Genomic DNA, 17,984 nt, shown 5'->3' with positions numbered 1-17,984 from the left:
TATGCAACAATGATAATCAAAGAAGGGCACAGGAAATGGGGGTGCATAGAAGGAACTGGATGGAGACTTGGGGGGAGTAGGGAATGGAAATGGTGTGAAGAGTATATTTGTGAATGATGTTCACCAAAAAAATTTAAAAAAAAAATCCCTCCCAGACTCCTGGCTCAGAAACATCAGCCCAGTCAAAACCCAGCAGAAGAGGAAAGGACGCAAATGGGTTCAGTGGGAGAGACAGACACAAACAGTCCCAAGGAGTACACAATATAAATGCTTTATTGCTAGCACAGAGGTTTCTTCTGAAGTAAATTAAAAGTCATAAATCTTCATTTTCACATTCTATACTGTGGTTCAAAGGGAACTAGCTGGTTAATGGCATGTTCACGTGGATGCACTACAGGAGAAGAGCAGGGTGTTCGCTGGAAGGACTCAAAACGGCATGTCAGGGCTTCGGCTGCTGAGTGCACTGTCGTTTGTCGATAACAGCAAGGAGAACTTGCTTTAGAACATTGTGGACAGGCTGGGTTATAAATAGAAAACCTAAAACTGGTATGGTTAGAAAGTAGGTAAACGTTAAATATAGAAGGATATATATATATATATATATATATATATATATATATATATATATATATATACCCCCGTATGCTACATACTCTAGATTATGTTTGATACTTTTAAATACATGTTCACTCAGGTTAGAGACTGGCTTGAATTTGGCAGCTAGGGAGAGAAGGAAAAGAAAGTTGATGCTGCCCACACCAAACTGGGGGTTCACTGGAAGGCAGAGGGGAGAGTAGGATTGGGAGGAGAGCCAGGCCTGAGTCATCCTCCACCCCCGCAGGCTGAAGCTCGTTGAGACAAGAATGGTGTGTGGATGAGCCACTGGGCATGACAGAGGAGCTCTGGTGGAGCGCAGCAGTCACGGCACACCGGCACTCTGCAGAGAGGGAAACACTGACGCTTGCTAGGACTTTCCAAGGTCACTGCCAATGATTTCAGGCATGTTATTGGAACACAACGGACCAGAGTGACTTTGGCACTGGGGTAAGCAGGTGCCAGTGCAGCGCAGCTAGCTGCAGAAGAGGCTGCAGTTCTGACTCCAGCAGTAAGTCACTTATGAGGACTCATCAGCCTGCTGGGCCTCTGACATCACCAACTCCTTGAGTCTACTTGGGATTGTTTTGGTCTTAAGCTTTGGAAAAGATCTTATTCTTCTATGAAAAAATAAGGGCTGTGATCCTTGTCTTGTTCCAGAATAACCAAGAAAAGAAACACACACACACACACACACACACACACACACACACACACACATGCAAACTCTGCAGCAAGTTCAGAAGCTGTGAACGACATGTGGTGTGGTAGCCTCTGATCTCCATTATCCTCATCTTCTCTCATTTGTGTTATTTATGGTTGTAAGGAAAGCAAATTGAGTCAGGATGAGCCTACACTCTTACTTAGAACATCGGCAGTGTACCAGCTCCTGGCATTTTTAGTTTGGTCTGATTCTAACTAAAACCATTTCATGTTTGCTGTGAAGAAATGGATAACATGGAATGGTAATTTGGCTGCAAAACCTTGGAAAATTGTTCCCGGCCCAAACATCTGCCCTAAATGAGCTCAGTCGAGGGCTCCTTGGAAGAGAGGGAGGGTAAGTGGAGAGACACTGGAAGGAGGAAAATGAAGACAGTGCCAAGGCAACCTTTCCTCCAGGGAAAGTCCTCTGTGACAAAGCATCAACGACCACAACGCTTATTCCATCCCACACCCCACAAAGACCAAGCACTCCTCCTCCTACCTTTGCCCAGCTTCCCCAATATTTGGTATCCATAAAATGATCCCTTTCACTAGAAACCCTGCCTCACTGGCCTGCATCAGATGTCCAGTGACCTGCCTGCTATGTCATCAATTCAATCTGTACAGAAGGGCTGGGGCTCAATTTTATACTCCTCAGAGCTGGGCTCTACAGAGAAAGCAGGGGAGTCAGCAGGCGGCCTTCACCTTCCTTCTTGGCCTCCTAGGAGTTCTTCTGGGGAATTTTCACTGTCACGGTCTTCACTTCTGAGTACTCTCGTAAGCCAAACTCTCCCCTAAAACACAGAAACAGGCAGATTCAGACACTAAAGGCCAAGGGGACAGCACCTGAGCTGTGATGGGCATCTTGGAAAAGGTGAAGTCACCACCTGTGAGCAGCAGGTCACGGGGTTTCAGAGAACCTCCTAGTGGATGACAGCAGGGCCTTCCTCAGAGCAGGGCTGGGCTCTCATGACTAGGCACCTTTCTTAAGGGATGATTTGTCTCCAAAGTAGCAGAAAGAAGTAAATCCTTGCTATTCTGAGACCCAAACCTGGGCTTAGCCATGGCAGGAAGGTTCACAGCTGAGCACTGTGGAAACAGGGAGCCAGGCCTGAGGTCTGCCAATGTCTGTGCCATGTGTCCACCTGCAGGGAGCACTGCTCCTTCAGGACTACCATATGCCACTCTGAGAACCTCCTCCAGCCTCTTCAGATTTCTGATGCCCCTGTGCTGATCATGGCTGGGGAGCTGAGAGGAAAAGTCCGAGACACCAGGCTAGGCTCCTCTCTGGTAGGAAACTCCTGTTTCTTAGTCCTTAGACTCCTTAAGTGAGAATAGATACCTACGGGCCTACTGTGGGAAAACAAAAACCATCTGTACCACCTTAAAAACCTCCATGCTTCCAAGTGAAGCCAGCCATGGCTGAGCAGGAGCTTTGACTTAACTTCACATAGATGGAACTGGTAAAAGAAAGGAGCCAGGGGCTCCTCCCAAGGCCATGTGACCCCCAAGGAACAGATCCTCATACAGCCTTAGGAGTAAATATAAATTGATTTATTTGGGCCAACTGTATGGTCTTAAACACCCAAAAGGAAAGTATAACCAAAGAGTAAAGTCATCAGTATATTTCTTTCTTTCTTTTTTTTTTTTTTTTTCGGTCTTTTTGAGACAGGGTCTCCCTGTAGCCCCAGCTGCCTTGGAACTCACTATGTAGACCACGCTGGTCTTGAGCTCACAGAGATCTGCCTGCCTCTGCCTCCCGAGTGCTGGTATTAAAGGCGTGCACCACCACGCCAGGTAAAGTCATCAGTATATTTCTTTAAGAGTTCAAGGGATTACAGTTCCCAGACATTAGGCTTAAGGCTATATAAAAAGTTATTTAGACAATTATTTCTCATTGATGATTTTGTTCTGAATCAGAAATTGCTGCTCAGATGTAAGACTTCAAATCCTTGTCTTCAATACTGTAGTGCCCACCTGTAGCTAAGGGAGACAACCACTATTGTTCTAAAATGATGGATAAATTTGCTTTCTCCCCCATCTAGAAGTCTTTGAGAGGGAACTGATACTGATTCTAACCACTCCAACAGCTATCAAAAAATGCCTGAAAGCAAATCCTGAATCCATCACTCTCAAGTACAGCCTTGGCAGACAAAAGAAAAATGAGGAGGAACCCAATAGAGGGGGGTGCCTTTGGAAGCTCTTGTCAAGAAATTCCAGTGGACTCTCATATGAACATTTGAAATTTTCCCTGTTCTTTTTTCTAGTTCCTTGTCTTGAACTTGTAATGCTAACTACTCCTGCCTTTACTTCTCCTTCACATCTCCTATTCACCAGTCAAGGACTTTCTTTTCCCCCTAAGAGTTATGCAATTTGGGAGTCTTTTAGATAGACCAACTGAAGGGGTACCCCAGTTGCCTCACCCTGTGTCCCTGTTCAGCATGGAAGAAGCCAGAGTGGTCTGCATCCCGGTTCCCTGTCTGCAAGCTGGGTAACCTCTTCAGAGGATGGTGCGATAAGAATAGGATGTAGGAATTGGCTAGGCAGTTAGTGTAAAAAGACCCCAAAGAAAAGTAGCCAGTTTCTTGTTTAAAAGTCAAAATGTCCTTGGGCCTCTTAGCAACACACTCTATTCCAAGGGCCAAAAATGTAGAAGGTATTTAGGAGCTCTTATCAAATCCTTAAAATATTTTAGGATTACTTCTTCAGATGGGGGAATGTCAGAGTAGCAAAAAGCCCCATAAAAAAAGAAGAAAGAGTACAGGAAGTTATCAGAAAAAAATGATGGGGAGATATGGGAGGAGTTAGAGGGGAGGGAGTGGGCACAGATTTGATCAAAACACCTTATATACTTATATCCTTGTATGAAATTCTTAATAAATTACTGAAAAAAACCCACGGCCCTGAGTAAGTACTGTCGACAGCCCCTCAGAGTTGGGGAAAGATTTAAGAAATAAGAACGGACTGAAGAAGAATGAAGAACTTAGTGAGTGCTCTCCCCAAGATTCTCTTTACCAACCATGATCTTAGAAGGGAAATGCCAAAATCAGTCAACGATAGTAGACATTTATTGAGCTATCACTCTGAGGCAGCACTGTGCTGGGCTCAGGGCAAGTGAAGTCAAATCATTGGTCCTAGCTCAAGAAGTCTGCAGGGAGTGGGTCTCAGGAACTGCAGCTAGAGCACTTCGATCCACCATGGAGCTGAGCTCAATAATCTTGCTTGTGGGTCGGCCACAGTACCTGGCACAGGGAGGACTGGATAACTGTGGAGAGGAGGAGGGGAGAGGGAGGCTTTTGCCTTTCAGCATGTTGCCACACCATCCCCATCAGGAGGGAGTAAAAGACTACCCAGAGCAGTGTGTGCATGTAAGAAGGCTGTCTTCTAGAGTGGCCAGTTATAAAAGGCACAGTACCTGTAACTGGGCCATACTAGCAGGACCCAGGACAAAGACCCGTACTGGTTCTTTCTGGGATCCCTGTGGCCCTACACCCAGCTCTAATAGCATTGCTAGCAGCTCCTTTAAGCACCATGGGCACCAGAGTTCACAAAGCTCCTCTGGGACATCAAAGGGCAACCAAGGAGACTCTGCAGGCACACCATCATTGCCTGGGTCATTCCGCTCAGAGAAGAGCGAGCTGGGCCTGCAGTGTCCTCATTAATTCCATCCAGGCCCTGGGTGTCTATTACCAGCTTAGCTCTGGCTCTCACTGGACTTTTTCCTGCCCTGGGGAAATTCCCAAGTGTCTCTCTTCATCAGGACATCATGTACTTCCTGTTGGAAGTAAGGTCACTCCATTCTGTTTCCTGGCTTGTGCATGTACTTGGGCAGACCCTGAAGCATGCTTTTCTCCCACTCAGGTCTCCAAGATGTGAGAGGTGTGAGGGAGTCTACGGAATCAGAAACACCTCAGTATGGCGGCTTTCAAGTGTGACCACTTGCTCCTATGGTGTTCAGATGTGGGAGGCCGTGGGAGGCCGCACTAAGTCAGTGGCTCCTCTCCCAGTTCCAGACAGGGATAGATACACAGTCTGCTCTGATGCAAAGGAGGCAATGTATGCCTATAGTCAAAGGACCGCCATATGCCCAGGGCACCAAGGCGAGTCAATGAGAGGCCTCAGGGCAGTGTGACGGGGGCAGCATGGAGCAGAGATGAACCCTGGAGTCAGCAGACAGGAGGATCAAAGGCTATGTCGCTAGCTTGCTGAAGGACTCAGTCGAGCTAGCCCCATCCTCTTGGTATCTAGTCACCTCTCTAGTGGCAGTTCCTGAACCTCAGCATACAGAGCTGTACCACGTGAGGAGCTTGTCTAATCTGTCAGTTCTTGACCCTCCCCTACACCACAGTTTCCACTCAGTGGGTCTGGGGAGGGACCCTGGAGAAGGGGTCAAGCTGGTCATTTTGCCCACTCTTTAGGAAGCACTGCTCCAAGGATTCTAAAGTCCTCAAAGCTTGGATTCTTTAGCAATTTCACAGCCTCATTCCAGGGTCCTTTTCTCAAATCTATTCACTACAGTTCACATCTGTGGCACACCTAGATCCACAGTTAGCAAGGAAGAACCTCAGTCCTGTCCAAGAGGCAGACCCCTTGTTGCTGAAGCTCCTCCCTCTCTATGTGGCCACTGTCATCGCCGCACACTGAGATGTCCTTCTCAGCAGACTAGGTTATAGTCACTAAGATAAACTGAAGCAGAACACCTAGAGATAAGGAAAAAATGTTAGATTTTGGTGGTGCCCGGTGAACCATTTTAGGAGTCAGTGGATTTCTCTTTAGAGTATGTATTTCCAAGCACTTCTACTTGACTTGCTGCAGAATTTTTCTGAATGAAGGCCCCATACCAGTTGCACCAGCATCATTTTAGAAGCTTGTTAAAAAATGCAGAGCCTGGGCCCTAGGCCAGGTCTGCTCAGTCAGTCCAAATCTGAAGTGGGTCGCCAGAGCCAGATGACTTCTGTGCATGCTATGTATGCAAATGCGTGTGTGTGTGTGTGTGTGTGTGTGTGTGTGTGTGTGTGCGTGCAGAAACACAACTTGAGAAATTTTGTTGCTGAATATTCCATCATGCCTCTCATCCTCACAGGCTCTTCCTTGGCCTCTAAGATATTAACATTTATAGACCTCTGTCCATCCCCTCGGTTCCTGGCAGGTATTTTGTAGCTTTTGCTTTACCACCTTTCATCTCAGAGGAACTAAATGAGGAAGGGGGGAAAGGATGGAAGGAAACATTTGGAGCTGGATGGGCAACCAGCACTGAGAGCAGCACACTTACAGCTTCTGACCCAGGGAGGGAGCAGGCAGACCGGCAGATAACCTGCAGAGGGCACCACTCCTGCAGCTCTGGAAGAACCTGAAGCCACTTCCCTTCTCCGCCCTACTTGTGGGTGGGCGTGGGGACCCTGCGCCGTCAGGCAAGGAAGTCTGTCTAGAGAAAAGGCTAAATGGAGTTTCTGGAGATGCATCAAATGAGATGGAATGTGGGACCAGGACAGCTTGCCTACTACTCTGGGCCATTTAAGAAAGGAAAAGCACAAGTAAGCAGAGGAGAAGAACCAGGTCATTGGCATCACAGCTTCTTAAACTGTGGACCGTAGATATGGGTTTGTGTAATGAACGTGGGGATCATGACAAGTTTGGCAACATTAAAGGGTTTCTGAATACTCAATGACCAAAAATTAATTCGAAATCAACTATATATGAATCTGAGGTGTTTCTGGCCATGCTTGCCCATGTTTGTGATGAACTTAAAAAGTGTGTTTTGCACTGTGTATGTCATTAAGCGAACTCCAACACCTTGGCTCAGATCCCAGACTACTGTTCCTGATGTTCACTGTACATGCAAAGTTTCTTACAGAAACATATTGTTTTTATTGTGAAAATAAAGGCTTTTAATATTCCCCATCACCATTCCTCAGCATGTAAGTTGCAAATTAGTGCCTCTTTAGGTTGTATTGTGTTAGAATGTTTGACTTTGAAAAAAATGCTGTTTGACTTTAATAAAAACCTGCTAAGTGTATTTTGACTTAGGATTAGGGCAGAATTTCTGAAATGGCCCTAAACATACTTCTGTCACTTTGCAGAACATGTTCATGTGAAACAGTGCTCTCAGCACTGATCAAAATAAAATCAAAATATCCATCAGTTCTGCATCCCACGGCATCCAACATTCAGCCAGACTTAATTCATTATGTAAAGATAAACAAGCACATCCATCTCATTAATATGCAAATTTCAAGACCTCTAAGAAACAGTAAAGCTGTATGTATTACAAAGCACTGTCTTATAATAAATTTCTTTAGGACATTATCAGAAAACATGTTGTGTATCTATTTTTCATACCCACATATGCAAGGCTCCATAAAAATTTCTGAGGCAAAAAGGGTTCCAAGTGGAAAAAGTTTAAGAAGGCTTGACTTTGGTAATACACAACAGGTCTGTCCCATCAGAGTACCATTTCCTGATTATCTTTTAACTGCAGGGGGGCCCACATTACCTCTCTGTAAGTAGAAAGAAGCTGCTCTTCAGATTGTTGGACCACTTTTACATATGTCTGACCAAGCCAAACTGTCCCCTGGATCATCTTTCTAGCAAAAGACATTTCTACTGGGAACAGACTGGACCTGCACAACCTTACATGTTTGAATCCTGGCAGGAGGTCTGTTTTGATGAGGGGCAGGGACAGACCAGGATTGGGCCTCATTAACCAGAGGCCATTTGTTGCAAGTATATTTTATACTGGTGATTCACCCTGTTAATGATCTGTAACAACAAAACAGTCAGTGTGAGCAGAGTTTCCAGAGCCAGTGACTGCCCCGACACTTCACAGATCAGGCAAGGACAGCCACAGAGACAGGAAATGAGAGAGAAGCAGAATGTGTCCTCAAGCACGGGAGCAGGAAGCTAAAGCCATATGTGGGCCAAAAAGAGGTACCTGAGTGCAGAAAGGCCTAGGCCAGCTGAAGGAGTACAAGCACCTGTGTGAACAGCATCCAAGTGGGTTATGGTTCTGGCTAGAAGACAAGTGTGAAGCCCTGGAGGCCAGAAGCACAGGTGCACAACAGAACAGTTTCTTTCTAGCTTACCAGAGAGCACAGGAGCTGGTGACACTGGCTGAGTTAGGAAACTGCCACACCTGGAGAGTTTATTAAGGAAAAGGGTCACCTACCCAGCAGTCCCCTTGACCGCGGCTGGCAGTGTCACCTTCAGAAGGCTTGCCATACACTGTTGCATTTTGCATACACAATCCAAATACAGTCCTCACAGCACTGTAATGACTGTCATCTTACAGATAAGGACACTGAGGCTTGGGGGAGATTGGGAAATATGTCCAAGTTTACACAGCTAGGAAGCAGAAGTGCCAAGATTCACATCTAAGCAGTGTGGCTCTCCAAAGTGCTCTTAGCCTCAAGGCTGTCCCAACCTAGCAGTCTAATGATGAGGGGCTGGAAAATGCCAGTTTCAGCATCTGAAGCAGGGAATTCCTCTGTCCCTGTCTGACTGGTTCACTGCACAAGCCACAAACAGCATCCTTACTTTTCCCACAGTGCCTCTGCTGACTCTGCCCCTCCACTACACCTTGCTCACCCTCCAAACTTGAAAGAATATTCCTCTCTCCATATGTTCCTGTGCTCCACTCCTCAAAAGGCAAATTCAAACCCCTGTATAAGACCACAGTGAGACACTTTCCAGACTTTCACAATGATCTCACCTCTGAGTTCCTCTTTCACGTTGCCTCTTTGCTGGGGCCCTTTGGGTCCATTCAGTGCTGTCCATCTCATTCATCCAACAGTACTTTAAGTATCTGAATGAGCTGCAGCTCTGCACGGACCAAACCCAGTGTTTTGCTGTCTATGCTCCCTGCTTAGTAGATGGCTCAAAAAGTTTTTTTTTTCAATAATGACAGAAAGAACAGGCATGGAAGATGTTCCTTTTTATCAGCCACAGGATACAGAAACAAGGATCTACTCCTTTCAAAATGGGAATACAGACTTTCTGGATGGGGTGTCGGTTCAGGAAGTCTCCGGCCACCATTCATCTCATGAATGCCACTCAAAAATCAACTTATATTGAAGTCTACACTGAAAGTCTCAAGTCTAGTTTACTCCTATTATAGTCCTTGTTTTGCAGGTCCCTACTCAGGACAACTGTGTTGGGTTCTAATCCTATTCCTGAAGTGTCAGCCCCTCTGCCTGATCCTCTAATCCTGTTCCTGAAGAGTCAGCCCCTCTGCCTGATTCTATGCTTCCATTGATGGATGTCATTCAGGCGAGGCCAACTATGTAAAACCATCTCAGATCTGCCAGTCACTAGCTGTGTGACTTAGGCAAGCTAGTTAACTACTCCTTAGCTCCTTACTGAACCATCTTGTGTAAAGACAAGTATGTAAAGATAGCTCATACAATCATTGCAAAAATCAAATGAGATACTAGAAGTTAGCAGAGAGCCAGGTAAATAACACTTAACTAATGACAGCTGCTAGGATCTGAATATTTGTGTCACCCCAAGATTTGTATGTTGGAACCTATTACACAGTGTGTTAGTATTGAGAAGAGGGGCTGTTGGGAAGCAATTAAATCACCAGGGCTCCACCCTCACAAATAGAACTGGAGCCCTTCAGAATGGGATCCAGCAGGCTTCTTTTTCCTTCAACTGCATGAGGACACAGAAAGTGCCACCTATACGAAATGAACCCTTCCCAGACACTAAATCTACCAGCACCTTGATAATGGACATAGTGCCCAGAACATGAGCAGTAAGTTTCTAATGTTTACATATTACCCAGTCTAAGGTGTTTTGTAATAGCCACCTGAACGGACAAAAAAACAAAACAAAACAAGAAACCCTAATATCACTGTTGATGCAAAATTCTTCTAACCAGTCTTCTTTCACAAGCCTCTGCCAAGACACCTTTTATATGCCAGGAATCTTGGCCTTAAAATAAACCCTAGCATATCCTTGGGTCCTAATTTCCTTGAAAGCCCTCGAGATGTACTTAATTTGTGTGTTCAACAAGTCCCCTCCCCTGACCCTGTGTCCTAACCCTGCAGTCCCAACTTCAGAGGACCAGTGAAGGCTGAGCAAGTGGTACAAGAAAGTGGCCTGGTGGGCACAACAGGAATGGCAACCAGCACTGGGCCCCGGAAGTTGAGAGAGTGATGGTAACGTGGCAAACCTACAGAGCTCTGGCAATTTTGTCAAGGGGAAATGAAAATAAGCAATCTAGGTTTTACACAGAGCTTCAACATTTTGGAGTCCGAGCTGAAGACTTCCAAACGTTGTGAAGGCAGTGTACTTTTTCTGTAGGCCGGATCTGGTCCCTTATGTTGGAAGTTGGTGACTGCTATTCCTGAAAACCACAATGGTGTTTCCTCTGTGGGGTCTTCTCTGACCTCAACAGACAGCACTGCTTTTCCTCTGTACTTACAAGATGAATAACTGATCTATTTTCTCTGTTCAATCTTAGTATAAGGGAGCTGCATCTCACTTTGGTACCATGTTATACCTAGCTTATAATAGTTCGTGCTCAAAAAAAAATGTTAGATTAAGCTGGGTGTGGTGGCTCACGCCTGTAATTCTAGCACTCAGGACAGCTGAGGCAGGAGGATAACTGCAAGTCTGAGGTCAGTCTAGGCTGCATACTGAGTTCTAGGTTAATCTAGACTACAGAGAGACCCTGTCTCAAACACTGACAGCAGTAATAACAACAAAGTTTAAGGAGTAAAGGAGTGTAAGGGAATGAAGTAAGTATGCCTCTGTGCTGATGCCCAGAATCCCTAATCTCTGCAGACACCAGCAACTTGACACTTACATTTCTCTTCCATTTCCAGACATCTTGAACCCCCCAAAGGGGCTCTGAGCATTTAAGGCATTGTAACAATTGATCCTGAAAGAAGAAAGCATAGTACTATTAATAAGAATTCCACCTGTCAGAAATAAACCTAACTGGCATCTTTCTTTCTTTCTCTTTTCTTTTTTGAGACAGGGTCTCTCTGTAGCCCCAGCTGGCCTGGAACTCACTATGTAGATCAGGCTGGCCTTGAACTCACAGAGATCCGCCTGCCTCTGCCTCCCAGGCGCTGGGATTAAAGACGTGCACCACCATTTCTTTTAACAGTTTTACTTTCTTGTTTCTTTTCTTCAAAGTGAAAAATTACTGTGATTGCTTTGATTTCATGATCTATCTAGTGAGACTTGTTCTCTCAGGCTGAGGTCTGGCTGCTCTGTCTTCCCCATCCTTGCAGAGGATCCCAATTATGCTATCCTGGTACCAACTGTACAGACCTGCTACATGTTGGATGTTGTTTGCCCCCCAAGGTTTGGTCCCCAGGGTGGTGATGTTGGCAGATGACATGGAGCTGTTAATGGTGGACCCCAGTGGGGGCTCCTTAGTCACTAGGGGAACTGCCCTCAGAAGGAAGAGATTAAGATAGCTATTATGGGACTCCTGAGCTCATACTCATTGCAAGAGTAATGTGCTTTAAGAGCAAGCCTCAACCCCCAGACTTTCTCTCTGGTTCTGGTCCTCCCACATGTTCTTCTGCCATGAGGTGGTATGGACAAGAAAGGTCCTGCAAGAGTATGCACTGTTCTCACTGGACTTTAGAGCCTCTCCTGTGAACTAAATAAACCTTTTTTTTTTTTTAAAAAAAATAAAGTTAGCCTGCCTTAGGTATTTCATGTTAGTAATGCAAAATGATCTAATACAGGCCTCCTTACATCACCAGTGGAACTCACTGGGGCCTGAACAATGAGATTGCCTCTGATCTTACCAAACAGTCCCAGCTTGCATTGCAGAAGACACTGTGAGAGCCTTATTGATGTCATTAGTGAAAACGGCTGCTACGAGTCCAAAGTCTGAATTATTGGCTCTTTCTATAACTTCATCCATAGTCTTAAACCTCAGAATTTCCTGAACAGGACCAAAGATCTGCAACAGAAGAATCTGACTATTAAGAAAGATGTACATATGGAAAATTAAAAGTGCTACAACTCTGATATTACCCGAATGCTCTGGAAACCACCCCAGGAAAGACATGGCTTTTTATAAGAACACCCATGTGATACCTCTTCCTTGGCAATCCGCATGTCATCAGTGACGTTGGAGAACACAGTGGGCTCGATGAAGAAGCCCTTCCGGCCCAGTCCTTTGCCCCCACACTCCAGCTTGGCGCCCTCAGCCACACCACTCTGGATGAGCTCCAGGATCTTGTTGTACTGCTTCTTATCAATCTGTGGGAGAGACCGCCCAGTGACTAGAGTAAGGCCTTCCATAGCAATGGAAGCAAGCGTGTTCTCAAGAAGCCCTCCTGTTTGAGTTCCTTCCCAAAGTTTCATTGTATGCAGGGAAAGCACATGAAACTGATATTACTTACCAACTTTTGAACTCTGGAAAAAATAGGAATTTTGTCTGACTCCACCTAATATATGGGAGAATCTATACAGGTGGTAGAGCTCTGATGATTTTTCCCTAATCTGAAATTCTAGGTCAAGATTTAAAAACTTTACAAAATGCCAGCAACCTGAATTTATTATTCAGAGTTTATATGAAGAATACTGACTTCCATCCAGATGAATAATTAAGCAAGACATACTGATATCAAAAAAGCAAAAACTTAGGGAGCTGGAGAGATGGGTCAGTGGTTAAGAGCTGGCTGCTTTTGCAGAGGACCCAGGTTCAATTCCCAGCACCTACATGGTAGCTAACAACCTTCTGTAACTCCAGTTCCAGGGGATGCAATGCTCTCTTCTAGCCTTCACGGGCACTGCATGCATATGGTTCACTTACATAAAGGCAAGACACACACATATAAAATAAAAATAAGTAAATAAAATATTTTTTTTTAAAAAAAGCAAAAACAGGCCACGCATGTTGGCGCATGCCTTTAGTCCCAGCACTCGGGAGGCAGTGGCAGAAGTGGGCAGTTCTCTGTGAGATCGAGGCCAACCTGGTCTACATAGCGAGTGCCAGGCCAGCTGGGGCTACAGGGAGACCCTGTCTCAAAAAGAACAACAACAACAAAAAAGCTAACTAACATACAACATACAGCCTCTTTCAGTAGGAAGCAGGAAACATTAAAATACTATTGGGTTTGTTCTTAGAGAAGAAGATTAAACTTAATAAGGGCAAGACTCCTAGTTGAAAAAAATAAGCCAACACAAATTGTTACCATTCGATAAGCATGGTAAATGATATAAGAAACTATATTCACCTTAGTTTGCTCAACTAGAACATCGTTTTTCTTACCAATGTTCCCGAAACTGAGAGGTGTTGTCCTTTATCAGAAAATTTATGCTTAGTGCCCAGATGAAAGCTGATTCAGATATGCCCTTAGAGCAGCTCAGACCCTGACTGTTGTTCAAAACCACAGTTCCATTTGGGAATAGAGCATGATAGTTACGGCCAGTCTACAGAGCACAAGTGTGCAATCTGACTACTCAGGAGGTATGTTTGTAACTGTCCCTCTCCTATCACGGTACATAACTTAGAGTGAGAGATAGTCACACAGTCAAAGGAAAGGTCAGCCGTCTTTTCATTCCTACAGGTTACAGACTAGGGCATAGTGGCACAGAGAACTCTTGGCACTAGTAAAGGTAAATGACTCTAAGAAGCAGATACCCACCTTTCTCCACTGTGGCATTCGGAGAAGTGGTTAAAAGGGTTGGGTCTGGTCCGTATTGCCAAGATCTACCCAGCCACACTCAGGAATTTCTTTACAGCTAAATCATACCCGAAGTTTAAAATACATTTAATGCAATCCTAATCCCATAGTTCCTCAGAGCAGAAATTTATAAATGTAAAGAGACGCAATACCTCACTGGCTACATTTTCAGTCATAAAGACAAAAGCAGAAGAATAAGGAGACAGCCAGGCGAAAGTGCTCTGCTGGGTCCTGTTAGCACTCCCCAGTATCTGCGCTAGCCAGAGATGAGATTACAAAAAGGAAATGATTCCTACCTGAGGCCCCTGCTCAGTGGTGGGGTCAAAGGGGCTCCCCACTATGCGCCTCTTGGCCCGTTCTACACTTCTTTTCACGAACTCCTCATAGATGGACTCCTCCACAAAGATGCGAGATCCTGCAGTGCAACACTGGCCTTGGTTGAAGAACACACCCTGGTGAGCCTGCTCCACGGCATAGTCCACTGTAAGAAGAAGCACCCATGTTCTCAACTGCCTTGCCTGTGCCTGTCTAGGGAGCCACCTCCCTCCCGTCACCAAAGGCCCAGGTGTAACATTCTGTTCACAATGGAGGATGCCAGTGACTAGCTTTGGACTGAGGACTCAACTCAGTTGTTCTAACCAGCCCCTGACTACTTGCTGTGTGATGGTGGGCAGTCTCACGTCCCTGAGCCTCTTTCTGTAAACAGAGGGGCTGGTCCATGTCAACACCACCTATAACAGGAGACTTAAATCTAACTAACAAAAGGTCTATGCTCATAAGGATATGAATCTTCCAGGTGGTCAAGCATGCAACGGATACCAATAGAAGCCACTGCCTAGGCTGTTAGCATGCGTGAATGTAAGGCAGAGCTTACCCAATCTTTGCGATTTTAAAGAAATCCAGAAATCAGAATTCAATATGAAGCTTTTGTTTTTAAACTTAATGTAATAATTGCAAAAGTAAATGTATGTATTTGGCCTAGGCTGCCAATTTAGAACTCCTGATCAATTCGATCAGTATGTTTAATTTGTATTCAGTGATTAAACTGTAACATTCTTTGCAGACACTAAATCTCCTTTTTAATGACATGGACTTGTTCAGCAGCAGTGTAATTCTTTTGTCCTCGTTTCTGGTATCTTATGCTTCAAGATAGTATTGGTTATCTGTATACTAGTGGCTAGATGACTGAATTAATCAGTGCTGTGGCAGCAGAGAATCTGCTCCTCAGGAGGAGCTGGTGAAGAGCTCAGCCCTCTACAACTAGTCGGAGGCGAAAGGCAAACTGCGAAGCCCAAGCTGGCGGCCCTGTAAGCAACCACTTTCTTTCTCCTAGCTTCTCCAGTACGGGGGCTGACAAGGAGTGCTGCCTGGAGCATGTGAGGGAGAAAAGAATGGCTGGATGAGATCTTGGAATTTCAGTCCCTGGAGAGCACACCTGTGCAGAACCGACTTCAAGGCCTCTTCTCCAGAGGGTTTCCTAGGTTACTGATCTATGCCTCTGGCAAGGTCTGTCCACACAGAACTGGTCAGAATGAGTTGTCCCACCCCCTCAAAGTCTTGGCAGCAACAGAAAGGGGAAAGGGGTTGGCATGGACAACCAGAGATGGGGGTTTGGGAAAATGCAGACTGTGCTCTGGGAGCAGGGGTTGTTTTTAATGATTGACCAGCCACTAGACTCAGCTGAAATTTCAGATTTCCTGAATCTAGGCAGAGACTGAACCTGAGATGTCCAGAGACTGAGAACATAGCTCTTTCCACTACATACTGCTGAACTTTCACCTTTTTGACCCTATTTTACCTATCAGAGTCAAAGTGGCCCATTTTAGTGTCTGGAAATTAAACTGTTCAGTGGTTACCAGGTGCTTTCTCCAATATTAAACTATTTTGTCCTCAGAAGGATATCTTGATTGCCCTTAGCTTCAAAGATCTTTTTGTGTTTAATTAGGACTGGATACACAAAAGAGGACACTGAAGGGTGGCACACTGGAACATGTGAAGAGATCTGTGGGCCACTTACAGTCAGCATCTGCAAAAATAATATTGGGGCTTTTCCCGCCAAGTTCCAGAGTTACTCTCTTCAAATTGCTTCTTCCTGCTGCTTCTTGAATAAGCTTTCCAACCTGAAGTGAAGGAAATGAAAGGACGTCTGACACATTTTGCACTAAGACAGCTAGTGGTCAACAACAGACATGAGAGTTAGCTGATTCTAAACATAAAATAATTCCAATGGGACCACGTTTATGGTCAGTGAGGGTGAATGAGGCTAGGTAGTTGGGATGCAGTGGAACACCCATACTGAAGAGAACTGGAGGACTGCTCTCGTCATGAAGAGCAAGGCAAAGATTTTGTTGAACATAAATGGCAAACCCCTCATTGTGGTTTATTTCTCGGGACTCTGGCTTCCAGGGAAAAATGTCAACTGATTCTCTTTGAAAGACACCATATCAAGGTAAAACAAATTGTTCATATGCCTGTAAAGTTGCCGGGTCTTATACCTTTGTCTCTGCTTCGGGCTAGAGTCAAAGGATTCTAGATAGTTGGGAGTCTGCCTCAAACTGTCTATCTAGAATCCAAATGAACAAGAGGCTGCGTAAAGAAAGTATTTTCCATTGAGTAGACTCATACTTGTGATGAATGTGTCAGATAGAAACAGGGGTGCACCATGGAGAGGTCCTGCTCAAGAAAGAGCATGTTACCTCAGTGGCAAACAATGCTTTCAGGAGAGAGACTAAAGCTGCCAGCTCCTTCAGGGTCTGTCTAAGCCAAAAATAACTCTGTGGGGATGGCCCCATCCACTCACTGATTGTGGCAGTGTACAAAGGCCCTGTCCAGCACAAGACCCTCTGCAGGATCATCTACATTCCATCATGCCTCATGTGACAACCAATGCTGTCAGGCCTGCACTGCGATTCGCCTTCCCTTCAGCAGGGGTCCATGATGAATGCCCTGCATGCAAACTCTGCCTCAGTGACTGCTTCAGAGAATCCACCCACAACAGTGTTCTCCACTGGAGAACAAGGTCACTTTACGGTAAATGTTGAGCCACCCTGTATAGGCAATTTGGTCCCAAGGTGAAAGAACTGTTACTGCTGCCTAGAAGTCTAAGAACTAAATATTTTTAAAGGCCAGAGAAGAGAAATTCTATCTCTATGCTTATGATTGGTGTTTTGAGCTGCCCACTGGGATTCTGCAGAGGGATGAGTTCTCCGGCAGTGAAGAGATGTAGTTAAGAGAAAAGGCTCACAGCTAAGAGTGCCTGGAGCCATTCACTGCCTCTTCATTCACCAACTGAATGGTCTTGAGAAATGTATTCAGCTTCCTAGCTTTGGTTCCCTCCTCTATAACTGGGGATAAAATTAGCAAATACCTTAAAGTTTGTGTACTACAATTCAGTGGTTTAATGCGGAAGGCATTTAGAGCCCAGCCTAGCATACAGTGCTACATCCTAACACACTGTGCTTACATCCCAACCGTGTACAAGCATGAGAAGCCAGGAGGCTCTTTTCCTCCAAGTTCAATGGAGAGACATTGAGGTGACTGTAAGAGAAGGTACCACCAGATCTTCCAAATCCATCTATATGCATAGTAATTGTCTCAGGAAAACGCTGAGAGAACCCCGGTTGCCAATATATTCATTAGCTGGGCTGAATGCTTTAGTAATTCTGCCTCACTCTATACTTTTTTCCTTTAAGAAAAAATAGCCTCATTCTGAGGAAACAACCTTTGGGGGAAAGTGATGTCTCTGAAAAGGGTAGGATTAGTTTCTTGTTTCACAGAAAAATGTTACTTACCAGGGTATTAGGAAGTGCTAAAATCGAGCTGTAAATACTAATGGGAAGAGTTTGGTCCGCCAGCAAAAAAATGCCTGCTTCCGGTCCTTACCAGCTTAGATCTCTTCTCTCCAGGCAAGCTCCTTAGGAAGTTTCTAGATAAGCAAACATTCTCTCTCCTCCAAGAAGAGAAAGCACGCATACACAGAGGAAAGGAATCTCTGACCCTCTGGCCCTTTTTTTTTTTTTTACTACTTTT

General features: G+C 45.1%; 1 protein-coding gene across 9 annotated transcripts in view; it reads right to left on the bottom strand.

Annotated features, from left to right (window-relative positions):
- Positions 1–255: 255 nt before the first annotated feature.
- Aldh1a2 (aldehyde dehydrogenase 1 family member A2) overlaps positions 256–17,984 on the bottom strand; it is a 99,794-nt gene continuing 82,065 nt past the window's right edge. Inside the window, exons 8-15 of one of the 9 annotated variants that reach the window (XR_001872791.2) lie at positions 15,973–16,075; positions 14,252–14,436; positions 12,361–12,525; positions 12,066–12,223; positions 11,105–11,179; positions 8,379–8,428; positions 2,002–2,090; positions 256–937 (exon numbers count right to left, since the gene is read on the bottom strand). Coding sequence is in view for 6 of the 9 variants with exons in the window: in XM_017801811.2 (XP_017657300.1) it covers positions 8,197–8,270; positions 8,379–8,428; positions 11,105–11,179; positions 12,066–12,223; positions 12,361–12,525; positions 14,252–14,436; positions 15,973–16,075 (810 nt within the window). In the remaining 3 variants the exon portion in view is untranslated. Of the gene's footprint in view, positions 2,091–8,181; positions 8,271–8,378; positions 8,429–11,104; positions 11,180–12,065; positions 12,224–12,360; positions 12,526–14,251; positions 14,437–15,972; positions 16,076–17,984 lie in introns of those variants that run through there. The other 8 variants (XR_001872792.2, XR_001872794.2, XM_017801812.2 and 5 more) reach the window with 8 other exon arrangements.

This window comes from Nannospalax galili, unplaced genomic scaffold (assembly GCF_000622305.1).
Source record: "Nannospalax galili isolate Female #2095 unplaced genomic scaffold, S.galili_v1.0 scaffold611, whole genome shotgun sequence".
NCBI classification, from domain to species: domain Eukaryota; kingdom Metazoa; phylum Chordata; class Mammalia; order Rodentia; family Spalacidae; genus Nannospalax; species Nannospalax galili.
Note: the sequence above shows the minus strand (reverse complement) of the source record. Positions and strands in the feature narration are given on the sequence as shown.